Source organism: Tenrec ecaudatus, chromosome 10 (genome assembly GCF_050624435.1).
Source record: "Tenrec ecaudatus isolate mTenEca1 chromosome 10, mTenEca1.hap1, whole genome shotgun sequence".
NCBI lineage: Eukaryota > Metazoa > Chordata > Mammalia > Afrosoricida > Tenrecidae > Tenrec > Tenrec ecaudatus.
Window position 1 is genome coordinate 86,274,316 of NC_134539.1, and position 19,431 is coordinate 86,293,746.

The following is a 19,431-nucleotide window of genomic DNA, read 5'->3' on the forward strand; positions in this document are numbered from 1 at the left end:
TCCTTATACTGTATTTTATATATTTGCCAACCTGCATGTGGGTGTTGGTCTCGTTCTCTTGATTTCCCCCACCCATGAATTCAATTAGTCCTTCCTGGCTGCAAAGGCGCCCAGGTGGCACAATGGCTAAGTGCTAGCCAGAAGGTCTGCAGTCTGAACTCCCCAGCTACTCCAAGGGAGAAAGACGCAGCAGCCCACTCCCTTGGGGACCCTATGGGGCAGTTCTGCTCTGTCCTACGAGATCTCTACAAGTCATACTGCCTCGGTGGCAGTGGTTGGATTTCCCTTATGCATTCCTGGGTCTGCCTTCAGCTCAGAGATTATAGTTTTGCTTCTTTCCCCAAAGCTTTTTAGCCTCTGCTGCAGGTCTCTCTTAATGGTTAGTCATCCCTTCACCTCCTGTCAGGAGCCCTGGTGATGCAGTGGTTATACATCAAGCTGCCCATCCCATCCCGGGGGTCAGTGTTTGGAACCCACATCACTGCCCGAGAGAGGGGTGAGACTTTCTACTCCTGTGAAGACTGGCCGTCTCCACACCCCAAAGGGGCAGTTCTGCTCCATCCCGTAGGGTTAAAAGGAGTTGGAATCAGTGGGATGTCCAGGGGGTTGGTTTGGGAAGTTGCTTATTTCACCTTCTGACTTGAAGCCTTAGCGCTTTCTCTTCCATCCCCTCTACACTCTGTGAGCGCTTCCCCCATTCATTTCCCAGGTTTCTGATCCCATTTTCCATGGCGCCACATCCCTGAACTGCCTCCTGTCGTTGCATGGCCAGGAGTGTGGTTCTGTCTCGTCAGCGCCTCTCCCCCCACGTGCTGCCGGGTGTGCACTGTCCTGAGGGCTCTGCAGCCTGCCCTGTCTTTCCTGAGGGCTTCTTCTCGGTGCAACAAGGCTGTGCCTTTTTTTTTACACACTGGACACGTCCATTTGGTTACGGATCGTCTATGGCTGCTTTCAAATTTACCATGCGGGGGGTGGGGGTTGAGTAGTCGTGACAGAAGCCATGTGACCCGTAAAGTTAAAAACAAAAACAAAAAAATTCCTACGTGGTCCTTTTCAGAGTCAAAAAGCCTGGCCTTGCACCATAGAAATGGCTAGATGCCCATCTCAGCTGGATGGCAAGGGCCACGCCCAGCTCCAGTTCCTGTTCCAGGTTCCCGGGACTCTGTTCTGGATTGGCTCCTACTTCCTGGAGGAGATAGAAGCCTTCTACCCTTCTCCACTGACCACTGCCCGCTTGTCTGATGCGCTGCCTCCGTGATTCAGAGAGGGATGCAAGCTACATGTGCACCATGACCGCGGCCCTTCCCGTCTGCACTCTTCCCTCCCCTGCCCCTTCCCTCCCTGCCCACTACCCACTTCCTGCCCACTTGTCTCCCTGGAGCTGTCTCTCTGCTTCCAGGATCTCTCTGTCTTTCAGACAAAGAACTGTGTCTGGAGGTAAAGCCTGGGCAGGTTTTGCTCACCCCGCCACCATCTGCCTCTCATTATAGGAGATTGCTCCCAGATTCCAGCATTGGGTCATCTATCAGTTCCATTTTGGCATCACTGTGAATTTTCATTCTTCCATTGTCTTAATAGCTCTGTTGGAGAGCGAGAACTAGGAGTGGCTACATGGGTTTCTGCCAAGCTCAGAGCCAGTTTGAAGAAGGAGTTAAAGCTGTGGTGTGTCTACCTGAAGCCAGCTCCCAGTGCTGTGTGTGTGTGTGTGAGAGAGAGAGAGAGAGAGAGAGAGAGAGAGAGAGAGAGAGAGAGAGAGAGAGAGAGAGAGAAAGAGTGTGTGTGTGCAGGGAATTCAAAGGATGATTCTCTCACCCAGGGTCACTTGTCCCATGACCTCAGCCGTATGGAATACAACCACACCGAGGAGTCCACAAGCTGTCCCTGCATCCATGTCCTGCCGGTTGTTCACGTTCCCCATGGATGCACACTGCAGTCTCCCCCTGCAAGCCTCTTCATGCGTGTTGTCCCAATGGTGCCAGCACCCCGGGGTTCTGTCTTCCTGGCTCACAGCATGGTGGGGTACCTGTTGGGCCACTAACCGCGAGGTCAGTAGTTGGAGCCCACAGCAGAACTTGAACACCCAGACTTACTGCTGTCAAGACAAGTCCGCTCACAGCAACCCGGCAGGACAGGGTCGGGCTGCTGCTGTGGGTTTCTGACTCTGACTCTTGACCAGAGCAGAAAGGCTCATCTTCCTCCCGTGGAGAGGCTGGTTGTTTGGAATAGCTGACCCTGAGCTGCAGACCCTGGGTAGCCAGCATTCCCCCGTGGAGGGACTCGTGGTTTGTCAGGACAGGGCAAAGCAGCCGTCAAGAGATGCCACCCTTTCTAGGATGCTTTCTGCCCCCGGTGGAGACTTGGCTCTGGAAAGGCGAGCTCTCACAGGGGACAGGGGACTCCACCATCCATCCGTCGGGTTGTTGCACTGCACTGGCCTATGTGTTCCCCCTCACGCTGGAAGCTGCTGCGCCACTGGTATTTCCAACACCAAGAGGGCCACCCATGGGGCCCAGGTCTCAGTGGAGCTTCCACACCAAAACAGGGAAGACAGGGTCTGTCCCGTGATCTTCTGTTGAAACTCTCTCTGTTGGACGCACATAGGCATCTTGGTCCTCATGAGGATTCTGTGGGACCGGGCAGTATTTCAGTTGTGAATGGGGGTCAATTCAATGACAAGGACAACAAAAATGCTGCTCTTTGCCGGCAGAGGGTGGAGAGGGAAGGGGAGGCAGGGAGTTGAGGGTGCGGTGGGCCAGCCGAGCCATCTCCTCCCTGTGCCACAGCCCAGAGTTGGTTCTGAGCAGGTATCTCCCATGCCCGTCTGAGCCCTGGTTGGGAATACCTCTTTGAGTGGAGAGTTAGACACCTCCCTCTCAGAGATGTAGCAACACTCGGAAGGACTAATGTGCTAACGGGCGCACTGTGGACCCAGGTGGCTGACCGCAGGGCTGAGCTGCGGAGGAGGCCCATCCCAGGGGTTTCCTACAGGCGGGAGCCAATGTCTCGCCGGGAGCATGGGGCTTTCTGGAGGAGGAGAATGGACGGCGCAGAGGGAGACTTTGGCTCCCGTACTTTGCACATGGATCTTCTTGCTTAAGACCAGTCCTTGGAGAAGAACATCATGCTGGGTAAATTAGAGGCACGGCCATAAAGAGGAAGACGCTTGAGGAGCTGGGTAGACACGGGGGGTGCAACCATGCACCCCAACATAATACATGTGTGACAGGCAGGGGACTGGGCAGTGGTCCATTCTGCTGTCCACAGGTAGGGCCACACTGACTCGATGGCACCCAACAAGAGGGAAGTTAGAGGACTCGGCTGTCCGGCAAGGATGTCCCTGGGCTCTGCTGCATCGCCGTAGGGGCAGCCCAGCCAGGTAGCTCGGGACCACCAGGACTTACACGTGGCTAGGGCTCCGCCCAGCAGTGGCTTTGCTCCGTGAGTCTATAGTCTGTGAGCCTGCAGGGACATGACGGCGTGATGGTGGTGGGAGGGGACAGGGACCGTGATACGCTGAACTGCGTGTTGTGTCCCCCTCACCTTCTGCCCCCTCAATCTTGGCCTCAGTAGAATGAAGAGCACTCTCTCTGGGTGGTCCAAACCCTCCCTCCCCCAGAGCCAGTCAGCTGGCGGGACTGTCCCTGGGAAGAGGGTGGGGAGGGGAGCCCCCTGGACAGCAGGAAAGGGGCTGCTTGTCCCTAGTTTACTGAGCCTGCTCCCTAACTGAGGGTCCCCCAGCAGCAGGAGGCAGCAGGGAAGCTGCGAGGCCCAGGGCCCCCAGGCAGCGGGCAGCAGCTGTTTGGCCTTGAATTGAGGCAGCCCCTTCCCTCAGGTCAAGATGCTGGCTTGGGAGGGATGGGGTTGCCTCCAGTTTGGTTCTTCTTCCCTAATGACGCTGTGCTTGAGGCGGGGCACCAGGCTCCCCGGCCCTCCTGCGCCTAGGCTGTGTCCCCTGCAAGATGGGGGAAGTCACCTGAGTGTGTCTCCTCACCTCTCTAGCTGCATCTCCTCACTAGTCACAGAGACACACACCCAGTCTTGGCCGTGGGACCGTGGGGGGAGGACCAGCCAGGCTGTGTTCTGTCCATCGTGGCGGGGACGGCACGGCTGCCGGGGTGTCGGCCTCCCTGCTCCTGGCTGTCGTGACGGTCACCGGGCTGGATGCCACAGCAGGGGCCGAGGCGCTGCCCGGGGCTCTCTGGGGCCTGCTGTCCACTCCACGCAATTTCCAGCAGAATTCCCAGAAGAGCGAGAGTGGGGGAAAGGAGGAGGGATGGGAGAATGCCGCCAAAGACCAGGCCCCAACAGCGCCGGCCCCGCCCGCAGGCGGCGGCCCCCACCTCACTACATGCGGACACCTTATGGTGTGGCCCACCGTGTTCCAACCCTCCTGTGCCGGGAGAAGGGATGGAGGGTGCTGACCACTTGGGCGCAGGAGAACAAGGGAGACCAGCGAGACAGAGAGTGTACTGAGGTTATAGACCACGATTTCACAGGGGCCTCCTTGCTGCCCACGTGGGTGCCCAGATCACCCAAACCTGTAAGATGGCAAGGAGACCCCAGGAGCCGATCCGAGGGCTTCCTCGTCCAAGGAGAAGAAGTGAATATGAAATCCCAGCAATGCGAAATGAACGAGAGCTTAGAGCTGAAGCCCTTCCGCTCTGTGCTTGCCTTTTTGCCCCTTGACCAGATAACTGGGGCTATCTGCCCGACTAGAACTGTCTGTCTATACAGCACGGGGCTTTTATTACTTTTACCCAAAGACGTCGCTTTTCGGTCATGATAAACGTGGTTTTTTTTTTTAAACCTGGTTTTTCTCCATACGCCTTTAAAGATTTTAAAATTGTTTCATATCTGGTCAAGTTGATATTTTTAATTTGTAATAAAAGTTTACAGCTTGGTTTTAAAAAAATCAATGAGCTGCAATCACCTGCTAATAAAGGTCTTAAATTAAAAGAATGAAATAAAATTTTAAAAGTGTTTAGCTGGTTATGGAGCAGAAAGCCTCATCTTCCTCCTTTGGAGCAACGGATGGTTTCAATCTGCTAACCTTACAGTTAGGAGACCTGTTTGCAACCCACTGTGCCACCAGGCTTCGTCGGCCTTGGCACTAGCTGTCCACAACACACTGAGCTGGTGGCGTAGCTTCTGGGGGCCTCTGCCTTCTTACCTGCAGACTGGAGGTGGCTCACTCACTGAAGAATGGCTCTGAGACTGTGACCAAGTCAATGTTTAGAAGTGACTGGGTCGGGGCAGTTGGTCAGGCATCCAAGAGAGTCACTGGACACAGGATCTGGTGACAATAGTGCAGCAGGGAGAGATGGGACGGAAGGTTACATCTTGGGGTGCCATCGCGGGCAGGCCCAGGACACCAGGCACATCCTGCCCGCTCAGCCTGGGCTCTGGACGCCCGAGACTGGGCAGGCCTGCCTCTCTGCAGTAGGGCCCATTAGAACTGAACTCGCTCCGCAGGGCATTCTATTTGCACACTCCAATAGAGTGGACACCAAAGGGGCTTTCTAATGCTTCACGGGCTGCTAATTTCCTCCGTGACCCCTTTTGTTGGGGCCTGACCCCATCTAGAGGCTCTGCGCCGGGAAGCCAGCGCCTGACACAGACCGGGGCTGGGGGTGACAATGAGGCTTCTATGGGCTTTACTCAGGCTCCAGTGGCGTCTTAAGAACAGGGGGGTTGTGCGGCCCTGCTCTGCAACTCTGGTGGCTCAATGCCGGCGCCCCACTCTCCCAGAGGCTGAGGCAGCCCACAGGCCCAGGGTGGGGACAAGGGGGCGGGGGGGGGCAGGGCCCCTTTGTCCCAGCACCTCTTTAGAAGGCCAGGCTGGCCCTGAATGGCCGCCTGCCCGGGCTGCAGCGGCCTGGCTGGCCAAGGGGTATCAGGGCCGCGCGTATTCAGGGAGGTGGCCTCCGCCTGCCCCGCTAGGCTATTCATGGAGGCCTAATTAGTTTTTGTCTGTGCTTTCTGCCGCCCCCCTCTCCCCCAGACTGTGATTCCTACTGCAAGGCCTCCAAAGGGAAGCTGAAGATTAACATGAAAAAGTACTGCAAGAAGGACTATGGTGAGTGAGGGGCCCGCTGCCCCGGGAGGGCAGGAGGGGGCCAGTGGACAGCGAGGCTGGGGTGCAGGTGGCCCTGGGTCAGTGGGGCTCCCACAGGCCGGGGGCCTGGGCTGTGGACACTGGCCCAGACCAAGCTGGGTGGATCGCAGAGTCAGCCGTTTCCTCCCTTCCATCTCGGCCCTCAGAGCCTGGGGTGGGAGGGGCTCACAAGTGGCCAAGGGGCTGTTGTACTGCGTCACAGCCCCTTTCCCTCTGGGGCTGCCGGTTTCCTCCCCTGTGCCGAGCCCTGCTGGCCACCTCGGCTAGACATGAGACTGCCAACCCCAAGGCCAGCGGTTTGAACCCACCCCAGCAGCCTCATGGGAGAAAGATGAGGCTGCCTGCTCCCATGGAGATGTGCAGCCTCGGAAACCGTGTGCAAGGTCTGCCTGAGGAGGATCCCGTGGACACATCTTGATGGGCCAGTGTTCCTCACAGTGAGGTCCTATGCCCCTTCCCACTCCCCAGAGTCCCTCATCCCAGAGCTGTCCTTGGCACGCTTGGGGGCAGCCTCACCCCAGCTGTGCTGAGGCGGTGAGTGGGGGGACAGCCAGGAGAAGGAAATATTAGGCGCAGGGCCTCCAGGAGTGCTACCACAAGACCTGGCTGTGGGTGGGGCAGCAGGTGCTGGCCCTGCTCTGAGCCTGGGCTGGTGAGGTCTTAGAGCCAGGGCCCCCAGATCTTGAGAGGGACACCCATCTTGCTCCTGGGCCAATCTGGGCCAGCCCAAGCTGATCTGCTGGGCTGCGTGTGTGTGTGTGTACGCACATGCCCACTCCAGCGTGGACTTCTTTGGGGGCCGCCGACAGAGGGAGTTGGGGGCCTCAGCGAGAGTCTGATTTCCATCAGCGTTCCCACCCCACTCCCTGTGCGCTCTGGTACTTCGGCAGGCAGGGATGGTGGGAGATGGGTATCCCAGTCAGTGGCTGTCAGCCTGCTCAGGCCCTGGTCTGGGCATGACCCCCGCTCCACTGGCATGCTTACAGGATCCTCACAGATAGGTACAGCTGGAGGGAGAGGCTTGTACCCTCTAGTTCCAGACACATGACGTTCCCTGGACTGGGACTTCAGGACCATGGAGGAGAGCCTGAGCAGCCTGGGTTGACCCAGAAGCCCCTCAGCTGCCTCCAACATGAGTTCCCTGACTCTCCCCTGGACAGTGGTGCCCTGGCCTCCTGGTCAGCTGCAGCAGAGAGGCTACGGAGATTCCCCTCATCCAGAGTGGGATGCAAGGCAGGGGGCTGCTAGTCATGGTGGGAGGCTAGGGTTGGCCGGACTGTTCCATGAGCATGCCCTTGGGAGTTTGTGGAGAGATCCAAGGTGGCCGGCGGGAAGCCCAGCGGCCGTGGGGGTGATGCTCAGGGGGAATGATGGCGACAGCCATGGTGCTAATGCAGATGACGGACCCTGGGTGGTGTTGACGGTTTGTGCTTGACTGGCCCCAAGGTTGCCAGTTTGAGACCAGCTGAAGAAGAAAGGCCCAGGGACCTGTGTGTCCAGACCATGCAGCCAGGAAGATCCATCAAAGCAGGCTTTCTGCCCGGCTCTGGGGCTGTGAGCTGAATCGACTGTGGCAGCCTGTGGACTCCTAGGGGGGCAGATGGTGGGAGTCAGCAGTGGTGGAAGAGGGGCCCTTCCTTCTCCCAGCTCTTGTCTGGCCCTCAAGGGTGGGAAAAAGGGGAGCTGGGGTGTGAGGGGGTCACAGGACTGGAGCCTTTTGTGTGCCTCGAGCCGCAGGGCCATGGGCCTCTCAGCAAAGGGCGGCCTCGCCTCCCTCTTTGCGCCCTCCCCTTCCTGTTCTTGACCTAGAGGTCAGTAGCTATTCCTGGCCAGGGCTGGCCCCTCCGTGTGCCCAGGCCTAGACAGGTCACCAGCCTTCCCGCTCCGTGGGAGAAGCAACTGCCTGCAGGACAGGGCGTGACTCTGGAGCGCGGGTTAGTGCGCAGATGCTGGTGCCACTCAGGGGGTTGCCCCTCAGGGGGAGGCCCGTACAGGAGTCGGGCAGTTGGCAGAACCCCAGACAAGGCCAGGGAGCCAGCTGGCAGTGTGGCTTGGAGAGGCCGCCTCCCCCAGGGCATTGTCCCCAGCAGACCAGCCAGCAGCACGTGGCATGGTGTTTCAGGGGGTCACTGACCCTTTCCTGGGGGTCATTGGCCCCCTGGGGATCCTCCAATTTCCCCAGCCAGATGTGACCTCCCCCCCATGAGTACCAAGCCCATATGGAGCCCAGATGTGGGACTGTCTGGGCGTGAGTCAGCCCGAGGTCGCAGGATGCAGTGACCACCGGCTTGGGCAGGGAGGCCCGTTGCAGCTCCACAGACGGCTGGAGCCCACAGGAAATACTGCTGCTCAGCCGGACTGTGGCGGGGCTTCTGTAGTGCCAAGTCAGGGCTGGGCAGAGCCCTTCCCAACAAAGGGACCCCCCCTTCCACAGCAAGTTCTTCCAGCGCCTCATCCAAGTCTCCCCAGGACATGGTGAGCTGGTGGGTTCCAGAGTGGCCTGCCCTGGACGGGATGGATCTGGGCAGCGCCCTGCCCCTAATCTCTGTCCCCCCAGGGGCTCCTTCCTTCCCCTCATAGTTCCGCAGCCAGCTCCCTTCTGCTGGAGACAGTTTGGTTTCAGGAAAGAGGGGTGGGTGGGGAAAGCTCTGGGGGACCACAGAGGCCATCCACTGGCGACCTGAGGCTGAGGGTGGGGACTTGCCCGAGGTGCCGGAGCACTATCCCACCCTGGCCGCTGGGGACCCAGGCCTCATGATCACAGAGCGGGTCTGTCCCCTCACCAGGTGCTGGGAGCTGGTTCTATCCTTCCAGGAGCTGTACCAGGTGCCGTGGTGGGTTCTGGCCCCACCTTCTGCAATGGCACCCCAAGTGTTGTTCCTAGGCTTCCACTCTGAGACCCACTGCTGAGATGGGAGATGGGCCATTGCGTAGAGAGGCTGCACCCTCCTGATCAGGTGCCACCTGTTCACTCTACACACCTGAGCTGAGCTGAGCTGACGGATGGGCGAGAGTGTGGCTCAGTGAGCAGTCACTTCCCCTCCCCTCCCCCAGGCTCTCCTCTTCCCTCCAGGGTCCAGAGCCTGGCTCCTGTCCTGGTGGCTCCTTGAGGAGGCAGGTTTCACCCTGGAGGGTGATTTGCTGTTTAGGGCCAGCTGGGCAGTGCTCAGAGGTGCGTCGCATGTTGCGGGTGCGTGCCGCGGGAGCAGGCTGGGCTCCCAGCTGGCTGGGACTGCTGTCCTGCACATTCCGCAGGGCGCGGAGAGGGGTCTGCTTAGCTCTCCTGCAGTGGAGGCCTTGGGGTGAGGTCATAGGCAGGGCTGTTTGGCGAGGGGTCCCCTGTCTGGTTTGCCTTTGACGTGGCTGACTCAGGGCGACCCCAGGAGCACCCATCCTCACCATCACTGGTGCCCTCAAGCCTACGGTGACAGCCACTGTGTGTTTTGAATGCCTGCCAGCCTGGGCTGAGAACCACAGGGTCAGCAGTTTGAAACTACCAGCCGCTCCTTGGGAGCTAGACGGGGCTTTCTAGTCCTGTCAAGAGTTATGGTCTTGGAAACCCGCAAGGGAAGTTCTGGCCTGTCCTATAGGGTGGCTGACAGTCAGAACAGGCTCGGTGGCAGTGAGTTTTAGATCCAATCTAGGGAGCCCTCCCCCTCCAGCACTCTCTGGGACAGTGTTCCGTGTGACCCACAGGGGTCCATTGGCCCTGTTGTGAAGTAGATCTCCAGGCCTTTCTTCCTCATCTCTGTCCTGGAAGCTCTGCTGAAACCTGTCCACCCCAGATGACCCTCCTGGTATTCGAAATGCCAGCAGCATGGCAACACGTGAGCCACCACAGCGTGGCAAACAAACAGGCAGGTGGTGGCTCCCTCTGCACCAGGGTTGTGAATGTGCCGCCCTGATGCCAAGCCCTGGAGGACCCAAGGGGCAGGGGCTGGCTTGAGCCCGTGTAGAGAGGCTGGCCCTGTTAGTACCAAGGGCCCTGGTCTAGGGGAATATTTCTCGGTAGGCCCTCCCTGTACCCAGCAAGTTCCACCCTGTCCTTTCTGTGGCTAGGAGGCCAGTTGGCCCTGCACCACCAACCTTCCAGCCCCGACCAGGTCATGGTTTGTGCCAGGCCCTCGGGCATCCATCCCGTGCCCCCAGTCTGGGCAGCCACCTCAAGGTCAGGACAGAGCAGTGGACTCAAAATCAGGTGGGCTCACCTGGGAAAGGGAGTGGGGACAGCCCCTTTCCCCTTGATAAGTGCACCCTAGCTAGGGCAAGGTCGAATGCCCTCTCCCACCAAACTTGAGCCTGGTGACCAAAAGGGTGGGGGCCCTTTGCTCTCTTCTTCCCTAGAGCCTGAGGAGCAGGGACCAAGCCAAGTCAAACTGAGGGCCTCAAGCACCTTTCCCCCTTCCAGCAGGGGAAACTGAGGCAGAACTACATTGGTCAGAGGAGAACACATCATTACTTCACTAGATGAAGAGGGGGACCACTGGCAGCCCTAATAAGTTTGGGGTACCCTCTTCCCAAGATCTCAGGCAAGGTGTGGTATAGGGGTGCAGAGCAGGAAGTGGCAGCCCAATCCCCGAGGACGTCTGGGTGTAGGAGGCCATGGCTGGTGGATCGGTCTGTTCCCAGTGAGCTCCACTCACCACCCCACCAATGACAACCAGAAGGGTTGAGAGGGCCACCTGGCCTGGGCCGCCCAGGACCCCTCAACTGCCCTGTACCCCCTGCCTCTGCCAGCACCTGCCTCATGCCCTCACCCAGCACCCCCTGGCACCCTGTTCACATGCTCCCGGAGGCAGAAGTCAGCCTGGCAAGCAGCCTCTTACCTTCGTGGGCTGAGGGGCACGTGGCCGAGCTGCATTTGATGAAAGCGGATGAAGCACGTGGCCCCCCTTGGTGCCGGAAGGTTGACGGGGCTGCGTGGGTTTGATGACTGGCCACTGCGAGTTCAGCCTCCTTCCCCACATGGAGTCGTGGCCACTGTCCTCGAGCCTGGTAGGTGGCAGGCCTTCCCGAGCTGGACACGCCCAAGGCCCAAGAGGGAGGTATGGCTGGGTTGTGGGCGGTGACTGACCACCCCCAAGCCCTTTTTGGGGGGGTTGTGGGGGAGGCATTCTGAGCAGCTCACCAATCCAGGAAGGTTTCGAGCTGGGCTGGCGGGGAGGCAGAGTTCCGCACCCCTCCTCTCCCATCAGCCTGAGCCCCAGCCCTGCCCAGAGCCCCCAGCAGGTGGCTCTCAGCCCACAGGCCATGAGTGAGCACATCGGGGGCCCCACGGACTAAGTAGCTCCCTAGAACCCAACCTGGCCCAGACAGGCACTTCACTCCCAACAGGAGCCCCGCAGACCCATGCCGGGCTGTCAGTCCACATCAAGCCACTGCCACGGGGGTGGCAATGCCAGGCTCTGGAAGGCACCAGGCTCTTGGGACTCCTGGGGCTGGAGAGGGGTGGGAGGTGGCAAGCCTCCTTTTGGAGGTGCCCACACCCCGGCTGGGGAGGAAGACGGGGGATAGGCATAGAGGAGGGGGGTTCTGTTCCTATAAAGAGTTGGTTTCAGAAATCCGAGAGCCGTTCTGCCCTGTCCTGTAGGGTCACGTTGAGTCGGCATCGACTTGATGGCCGTGGAGTTGGAGTTTGAGACCGCCCGGCTGTGAACTGGGGCTTCCTACTTTTCAGGTTGCGCGTGGTGGCCTGATAGTATCCCTAGCACCAGGATGCTTGGGTGGGGACAGGACTGAGGACCCTTGGTGGGTGGCCAGATGCCTGGAGATGTGGCCCAAAGTGTGGCACTCAGGCAGCTGGGTGGAGCAGTAGTGGGGGATTCCGGTGTCCTCAGAGCTGAGATAAATTGGCAGGAAGGGGGGATCGTTTCAGTTGTGTGGGTGCGCGTGAGGCCTGCTCTGGAGGGGTGGCTGGGGTCACAGGATGGGGCCCAGCTGCCACAGCCCCACGCGCCCAGCCCTGGGCTGGGCAATGCAAGAGCAACATCTAGGCTGGCGGGGCCCCAGGCTCCTTGTAGGCTGAGACCCTAGTTGCTGCCGGCTCAGAGCCAAACGGGATGGTCCAAGGTGGCGACGGCCCTGGCCACGAGCCTGCTAGGCTGCCGCCGGCCCCTCCCGGGTGTGCAGGGAGGCCCGCTGAGGTCACCGCTCCAGTGTGTATTCTGAATATCTTCAGCTGGGTGTGCACTGTGGGGACTTGGCCCGTGCACTACGTGTGCAGCTCATACTTGGTGGGCTGTGTAATGTCCCGCGTGCTGCCAAGTGCAGCCCAACTGTGGACTTCTTCCAGCACGGTCACATGAGCCTGCCCACCCTCTGCGCTGGGCCAGGCCTCCGGCCCAGCGACCATGGCCGCTCCCACTCAGGGAGGGTCTGGAGCACAAGGAAAGCAAGTGCCAGGTGCTCGGTTCCATTTGACCTGTCCACTTCTTGGTCCCTCTGGGCCAAGGTGTCAAGTCCTGCACTGGCTCGGCCCGGGGAAGCCTGCATGATGTGGCTGCAGGCCTTGGGGTGGTGGGGAGGATCCCACCTGGTTTTCCAGGGCAGCCATTGAGGGGAGGGGGAAGACCATAGGTCACTAGGTTCCTGCTCTGTAAGGTCACCTTCCTGTAGGTCTCCGGGGACTTGCAAGGCCAGACCTTGGCCAGCCAGCTCTCTCTGTGGCCTTAGCTTGCCTTCTTATGGGCCTGAGGTAAGGCCCCGCCCAGACCTCAGAACCTTCCAGACCAGTGGATGCTCACTGCGTGGCTCCAAGTTTCCTACCCCGTGCCCAGCGGATAAACCTCCACTAGCGCCATCTGGCCAGCAGGCAGTGGGGATGCTGTGGCTGGGGCAGAGGGCTCCAGCAGGGAGGCAGCCACAGCCCGAGGGTGCACATTCTGTATTCAGCTCAGCCCTGGGGAGAGGAAGCCAGGGCGCTCAGGGACAAGGGAGTGGGGGTGGGGCATGGGGGACTCCCTGTGGCTGAGTGGAGGGCACTCGGTTGCCACGGTGACCGAGGTCTGCACAGTCAAACACACACAGCCCAGCCCCTTCTCCTGGGCTGGAACCGTGCCCCCCCCTTTTGCACACCCCCCCCCAGTTCACACTGAGTGTTGAGTCTCCTGGTCACAAAAACATGGAAACGGTTGCCATGGCAGCCATTCTTTGGAGCCCTCAGACTAGAGTGCAAAGGTCAGGATGCCCAGGCACAGCTGAAACAAAAATATGGGAAAACCCACTCTTTCCCTGTCCCCAGAACGGATGAGTCAGATGGTGTCGCCTGGGGCCCTCGGGGCCCAGCTCCTCCCTGGAATCCTGAGCCGAGCGTGAGCAAGCGGGCCCAGGATGGAAGGCAGAGACCTGCGGGGAGTGGACAGCACAGGGCGGGGAGTGGGGGGGGGGCGTAATGTGCCCTGGAGCCACTAGTCGGGGAGCTACCAGTGGGGGTGATCTGGTCCTTGGTGGTGGCCCTGGTTGGAAGTGGAGGAACCTGCCACACCTGCAGGGACAAACTGGCCTCCCGTCCACCTAGTGGGGTGGAGGGGACAGGGCATAGTGGGTGGGCTCAGCTGGGACAAGAGGCCTTCTGCTGAGCTCTGCCAGGAGATAGGGGAGGGCTGCCAGTTGTCCTTGAATGGAGGTTAATGGGGCAAAGGTGGGGGGGAGGGGTGCCCCACCAGCAGCTCCCATGTAGGGTCCATGCATGGTACACTGGTGACCTGAGATGCACCCCAACCAAAGTGTTGGCACTGTGAAAATCATGCACGCACACACATAGATTTGGGCTCAGGACAGTCTTGCAGTCAGGAACCTTCTTGGCTGCGTTCAATCAGTACTTCACTAATTTATTTGTACAAGTGTCCCTCCCCTCCGCCCAGGGCTCTCCCCTCCAGTTGTCTTTCTCAACATCCGGCAGAATAAGCTAGGTTGGACTAGGGCAACGGTCCTCAGAGAGGGCTCCTGGGAACGTGTCGGAAATGCATGTCCCAGGGACCAGGCACTGCAGTAAGCTGGCGCTCTGGGACTGAGCCCGGGAATGGGTTTCATGGCCTCTCTGTGGGGTTCCCACAAAAGTACAGGCAGGGCACTGGGAGTGAGAGTGGGGAGGTGATGACGGCACAGGCCCAGACATGGGGAGAGGCTCTGTGACCCTCAGAGGAAGGGAGTACTTTGGGCTTGTGGGCACTGGTTGGGCTGAGTTTGGGTGGAGGGTGGTGGGTATCAGGAGTCTGGGGGACACCTGAGGAAATGTGCCCTGGGTAGGGGCGTGGTCAGTTGCTGGGGCAGCATCTTGTCCCCAGATGCTGGGAGTCCTGGGTAGTCCCTTCACAGTGGAGGCACCTGCGAGGGGCAGGATTCTAGGATCAGCTTCGCCTGATGCTCTGCAGTTACTCCCAGGGCCTGGTGAAGTCTTGGGGGCTGGGGGACCAGGCGCAGCCCGGAAGCCCACGCACTGCCTGTGTCTCCTCACAGCCGTCCAGATCCACATCCTGAAGGCGGACAAGGCGGGGGACTGGTGGAAGTTCACGGTGAACATCATCTCCGTGTACAAGCAGGGCACGAGCCGCATCCGCCGGGGTGACCAGAGCCTGTGGATCCGCTCGCGGGACATCGCCTGCAAGTGCCCCAAAATCAAGCCCCTCAAGAAATACCTGCTCCTGGGCAACGCGGAGGACTCGCCCGACCAGAGCGGCATCGTGGCGGACAAGAGCAGCCTGGTCATCCAGTGGCGGGACACGTGGGCTCGGCGGCTGCGCAAGTTCCAGCAGCGCGAGAAGAAGGGCAAGTGCAAGAAGGCCTAGCGGCGCGGCAGGGCAGGCGGGCGGGCGGGCGGGGGCCACGGCCACAGCCACGTGGGGGCTCGGCCCGCGCCGGCTCTCCCGTGGGGGTGGGGAGGGGGCGGCGGGCGGCTCCTGGCCCCTCCCCCGCCCCCTGCGTGCCCCTGGCCCTGCGCGTGTGTGAGCAGGCGAGGCCCTGGAGAAATGAGGACGAGACTTAGCTACCTCATGGGGCTCTTTCCAGAGGGGAGAGCGCCCCCGGAGGGCTGGGGGGGCGGCCCATGCAGGGGCTCTGGGAGCTGGCTCAGAATCGCCTGGGTGGGCGCTTTCATGGTTCCGAGAAGGGGACAGGAGGACGAACTGTGAATTCTCTGGCCAGCAGCCCTCCCACCCCCAAATCGGGAAGACAGCAGAGTGCCTTCCTCCGAGAATTCCCACGAGCACCTGGAGGTGCAGACTTGTCCCCCCAGGAGGATCCTGCAGGCATTTGGGGGACTGAGAAGCAGTCCTCAAACGCGCCCCTCCCCCATCCCCCTCTCCACTGCCACCTGCTGAGTCGGCCCTCCCTGCGTGGGGTCTTGAGGCAGGTTGGGGGTTGGTGTCTTACAACAGAGAGAAACAGGGGGTCCTTGGCGCTTGCCAGGCCCTGTGGACATGCAGCCTGGAGGGCACCGGGCCCAGGGCAGCCCTGAGCAGGCGAGCCAGGTGGCCACGGGCTTCTGCTGGAGGAGGCACGGCATTTTCCAGGGGACGGGGAGGCACTGGCTGGCTTACCACAGTGACACTGTTTGTGTAATGACGTGCGCTCCCACCAGGCCCCTCGGCAATGTAACAGCTGGCAGGGCCCAGAATGCAGGCTGCAAGGGGGGGTGGGGCTGGCGAGGAGGAAGGGGCTTGCTCGCTGACCTGGTAGGAGCCATGGGCAGGGGCAGCAGGCTTCCTGGGGCCATGACCACTTCGTGTTGCTATGCTGCCCTCACTCTGGGCTCCCTAAGGGAAGGGATCGAGGTGGTTAGGCCAAGAAAGCCTGCACAGCTACTCCTACCCTGGGGCTGTCCTGGGCTCTCTCTTGCTGACTCCCATACCCCCTCTCCTGATGTGTCCAAGACCCCCTTTCAAGGCTCCTAGAGACACTACCCACCCCTAAACAGGCAGCCCTAGGCCTGATGACTCACACAGGGGCCCCCGCCTTGATGCCCCGGGCCTTCTGCCTCCCCAGCCTGCTGGCCGGCTCCCCACCCAGCGCTGAATTGGAAGCCTGGCTCCCCTCACAGTCAGGAAATTGGTTTCATTTTCCTGAGTGAGCCTGCTTGTTCAAAGGTGTCAGGCCGGGAGGGGAACTCGGCCAGCCCCTCCGCGAGGCCCCTGCCCCCCCCCCAACGCCGCTGCCGTTCACTGAATACCCGCTCGCGTGCACATGATCTCCCAGCCTCGCGACAGCCCCAAGGGACAGGATGCTCCCCTCGTTGTCACCACATGTCCACGGTCACATGGAGTCCAGACCCCAGAGCCAGACTCTCACCTGGTGGATCTCTTGGTAGACACTGGCCCTGGTTACTGCCCCTCTGACTCTGGCCTCTGGCTGGGGGAGGCACGCAGGGGCTGTGGTGAAGCAGGTTATAGGCTCGCCCAAGGACAACACAGGCTGGCTGGCTGAGCACAGGAAGGCAGTGCCTGGTGGCCCCCAGGAGGCATCAGAGGAAAGGGTCCACTGGGGGTGGCTATGTGTGTGTGTGGGGGGGGAGATCCCACCATCAGACTGGAGGAGCCTACCTTCAGGTGCAGGGAGAGAGGCTTCAAAGGGGTCCTCAGGTCCTTGAGACTAGGAGAGTGGGGGGAGGGGGGCTCTCTCCAACTGAGTGCCCCCTTCTGCTGCCCACGATGGTTGGTTGGTTCTGGTGGCATGGTGGGTCACACATTGAGCTGATAACCTCAAGGTCTGCAGCCCGAAACCATCAGCTGCTAGGAGGGAGGGAGACCAGGGCATCCACTCCCCTAAAGGTTCACAGCCTGAGAAACCCAAGGGGGCAATCCTACCCCGCCCTATAGGGGCTGTGTGCGTTGGTTCCTGGGCCGCTTCCCACCCTCCGCCATGGGGTCAGTGAGGAGCTTGCTCTGCTCCACAGCCAGTAGCCTCTTAACAACTTGGTACCTGGTTCAAATCCCTCCCGTCTCCAGCCTTGCCCTTGGACTCAGCCCCTGAAAGAAAAGGGAGGTGCCAAGTGGCCCCAGCAGCCAGGTAGGGGATGAGGCCACCACCTGGAACTTCACAGATTGCCGTCCCTAATTCAGTGCCCAGCCAGAGCCAAGCCCTCCTGGGAGGCAGCCCCTCACCCTCAGTGGGAGACCCTGTCCCCAGGTCAGTGCTCCGCCCCCAGCCCCGCCCCCAGGAGGAGTTCCGGTTTGTACAGTTAGGGAGGGATGTAAAACGGGACTAGGTTTTGATTTTGCAGAGTGTATTAACCAGAATTGTGCTATGTAGGTGTTTGAAGAAAAAACGTACCAGACTAGTCTTCTTAAAAAACAAAAACAAACCCCAGTTGCCCTTTCTTCTGATCTGCTGGGTGGTCTAGTGGCCTTGACAACTTTACTTACAGCCTCGTGGTGGACTTGAGCTGAGGTGAAGGGGGCCTCGAGCCCTCCCCTGCCTGACTCAAGGAAGACATTGGGGGAGGGAGGAGTCCTGGGCCCACTGGCAGGTTGAGTCCTCTGTCTTGAGACAGCTGTGTGGGAGGCAGTATCCTCGGGGTCCCCAACATCTGCTGTCAACACCGATGACCTCCTAGAACCCTGCCTCCAGATAAGCTTCGTTGGGTTCACCCCAAGTTGCAAGGAGACTGAAATCAAGAAAAGACTCCAACAGGTAGGGAAATGGTCCCTCCAGGAAACAGGAAGAATGTTGGGGTCTCAACATCCAAGGGGAGCCCTCCCCTCCTCTCCAGGCCTAAGAGTGGTCAGACTAGACTCATCCCTGGTTCAATGGGCCGACAAGACTCCTGGACAGGCCAGCCCATGAGCCCCAGCCATGTCATGTGTCTGCTGGCGGGGATACCATGCCAGACACTTCTTCCCAGTCCCTGCTCCCAGATGCACTTCCACCCACCCACGGCTCCGATTTCCAGCCCCTCAGAATTGTAAATGTTTAGCTGTGACCATGACATATTGTTTGGGTCAGTGTTCCTCCCCAATGCATACTAATATATTATGGTTATTATATATGAATATATTTAATGACATGGGAAAAGTTGTCCATTTTCTTTTAAAGTTTCTCTACCCGCTCCCCCTTTTTTTTTCTTCTTCCTTTTCTTTCTTTTCGGTTTTTGGCTAGAGTCGTAATGGACCCAGATGGAGTTTGTAACGTGGGCCCCACATGGTAGAACTAAATTCAGATATCAGTTCAATAAACTCGTGTACACTGTTCTCTGACCCCGGGTCTTTCTTGGTGGCCTGGGCTCTGGGTGGTGGGAAGGGAGGAGGAAGAGGAGGAGCTTTCAGGTGGCTTAAGGAATGTGGCTTTTGACCTAGGAATTCCCAGCGTGATGCAGAGTCCAGTCAGTATACAGAGCCCTAACTTGCCCCAAGGAAGGCAGCGCAAGGGGGTTTGCTGGGAAGCCCTAAGGGGTGCTGAGATCTGAAACTACAAGGCGCTCCTTCGGGACCATCTGTATGTCACTTAGAAGCCCTGGTGGCGGAGTGGGTTACACGCTGGGCTGCTAACCTTGAGGTGGGCAGTTCGACCCCAGCAGCCGTCCCTCTGGAGAACAATGAGGCTCTGCTCTCCTGAAGAGTTACAGTCTCAGAACCCCACAGGGGCCGTTCTGCCCAGCCCTAACGGTCCCCGAGCTAAAATCAACTCCAAGGCAGTGAGTGGTTTGGTTTTATTTTTCATTCCCCAAGGGACGACCTCAGGAACTCTCCTCGCCGCTCCTGGGGTCACTCTCCTCGCCGCTCCTGGGGTCACTCTCCTCGCCGCTCCTGGGGTCACTCTCCTCGCCGCTCCTGGGGTCACTCTCCTCGCCGCTCCTGGGGTCACTCTCCTCGCCGCTCCTGGGGTCACTCTCCTCGCCGCTCCTGGGGTCACTCTCCTCGCTCCTGGGGTCACTCTCCTCGCTCCTGGGGTCACTCTCCTCGCTCCTGGGGTCACTCTCCTCGCCGCTCCTGGGGTCACTCTCCTCGCCGCTCCTGGGGTCACTCTCCTCGCTCCTGGGGTCACTCTCCTCGCCGCTCCTGGGGTCACTCTCCTCGCTCCTGGGGTCACTCTCCTTGCTCCTGGGGTCACTCTCCTCGCTCCTGGGGTCACTCTCCTCGCCGCTCCTGGGGTCACTCTCCTCGCTCCTGGGGTCACTCTCCTCGCTGCTCCTGGGGTCACTCTCCTCGCCACTCCTGAGGGCGGGGGGATGCAGGGAAGAGTGACACGAGCCCCACCCCACCCCCCCCACACACACATACACAACCCCCAGGCAGCAAGGATGGGACTGTGCCTGGAGGTTCAGAACCCACAGACAGGGATTTTCAAACGCCTCTCACACGCCCAGTTTCCCTCTGTCCACACCA

At 59.9% G+C, this 19,431-nt stretch overlaps 1 protein-coding gene across 1 annotated transcript in view; it reads left to right on the forward strand.

Moving 5' to 3' along the window:
• Nucleotides 1-18,292, forward strand: part of NTN1 (netrin 1) — a 213,657-nt gene extending 195,365 nt beyond the window's left edge. Inside the window, exons 6-7 of the mRNA XM_075560918.1 lie at nucleotides 6,002-6,076; nucleotides 14,573-18,292. Of these exons, the coding sequence (XP_075417033.1) occupies nucleotides 6,002-6,076; nucleotides 14,573-14,901 (404 nt within the window). The 3' untranslated portion in view covers nucleotides 14,902-18,292. The remainder of the gene's footprint in view (nucleotides 1-6,001; nucleotides 6,077-14,572) is intronic.
• Nucleotides 18,293-19,431: the final 1,139 nt, after the last annotated feature.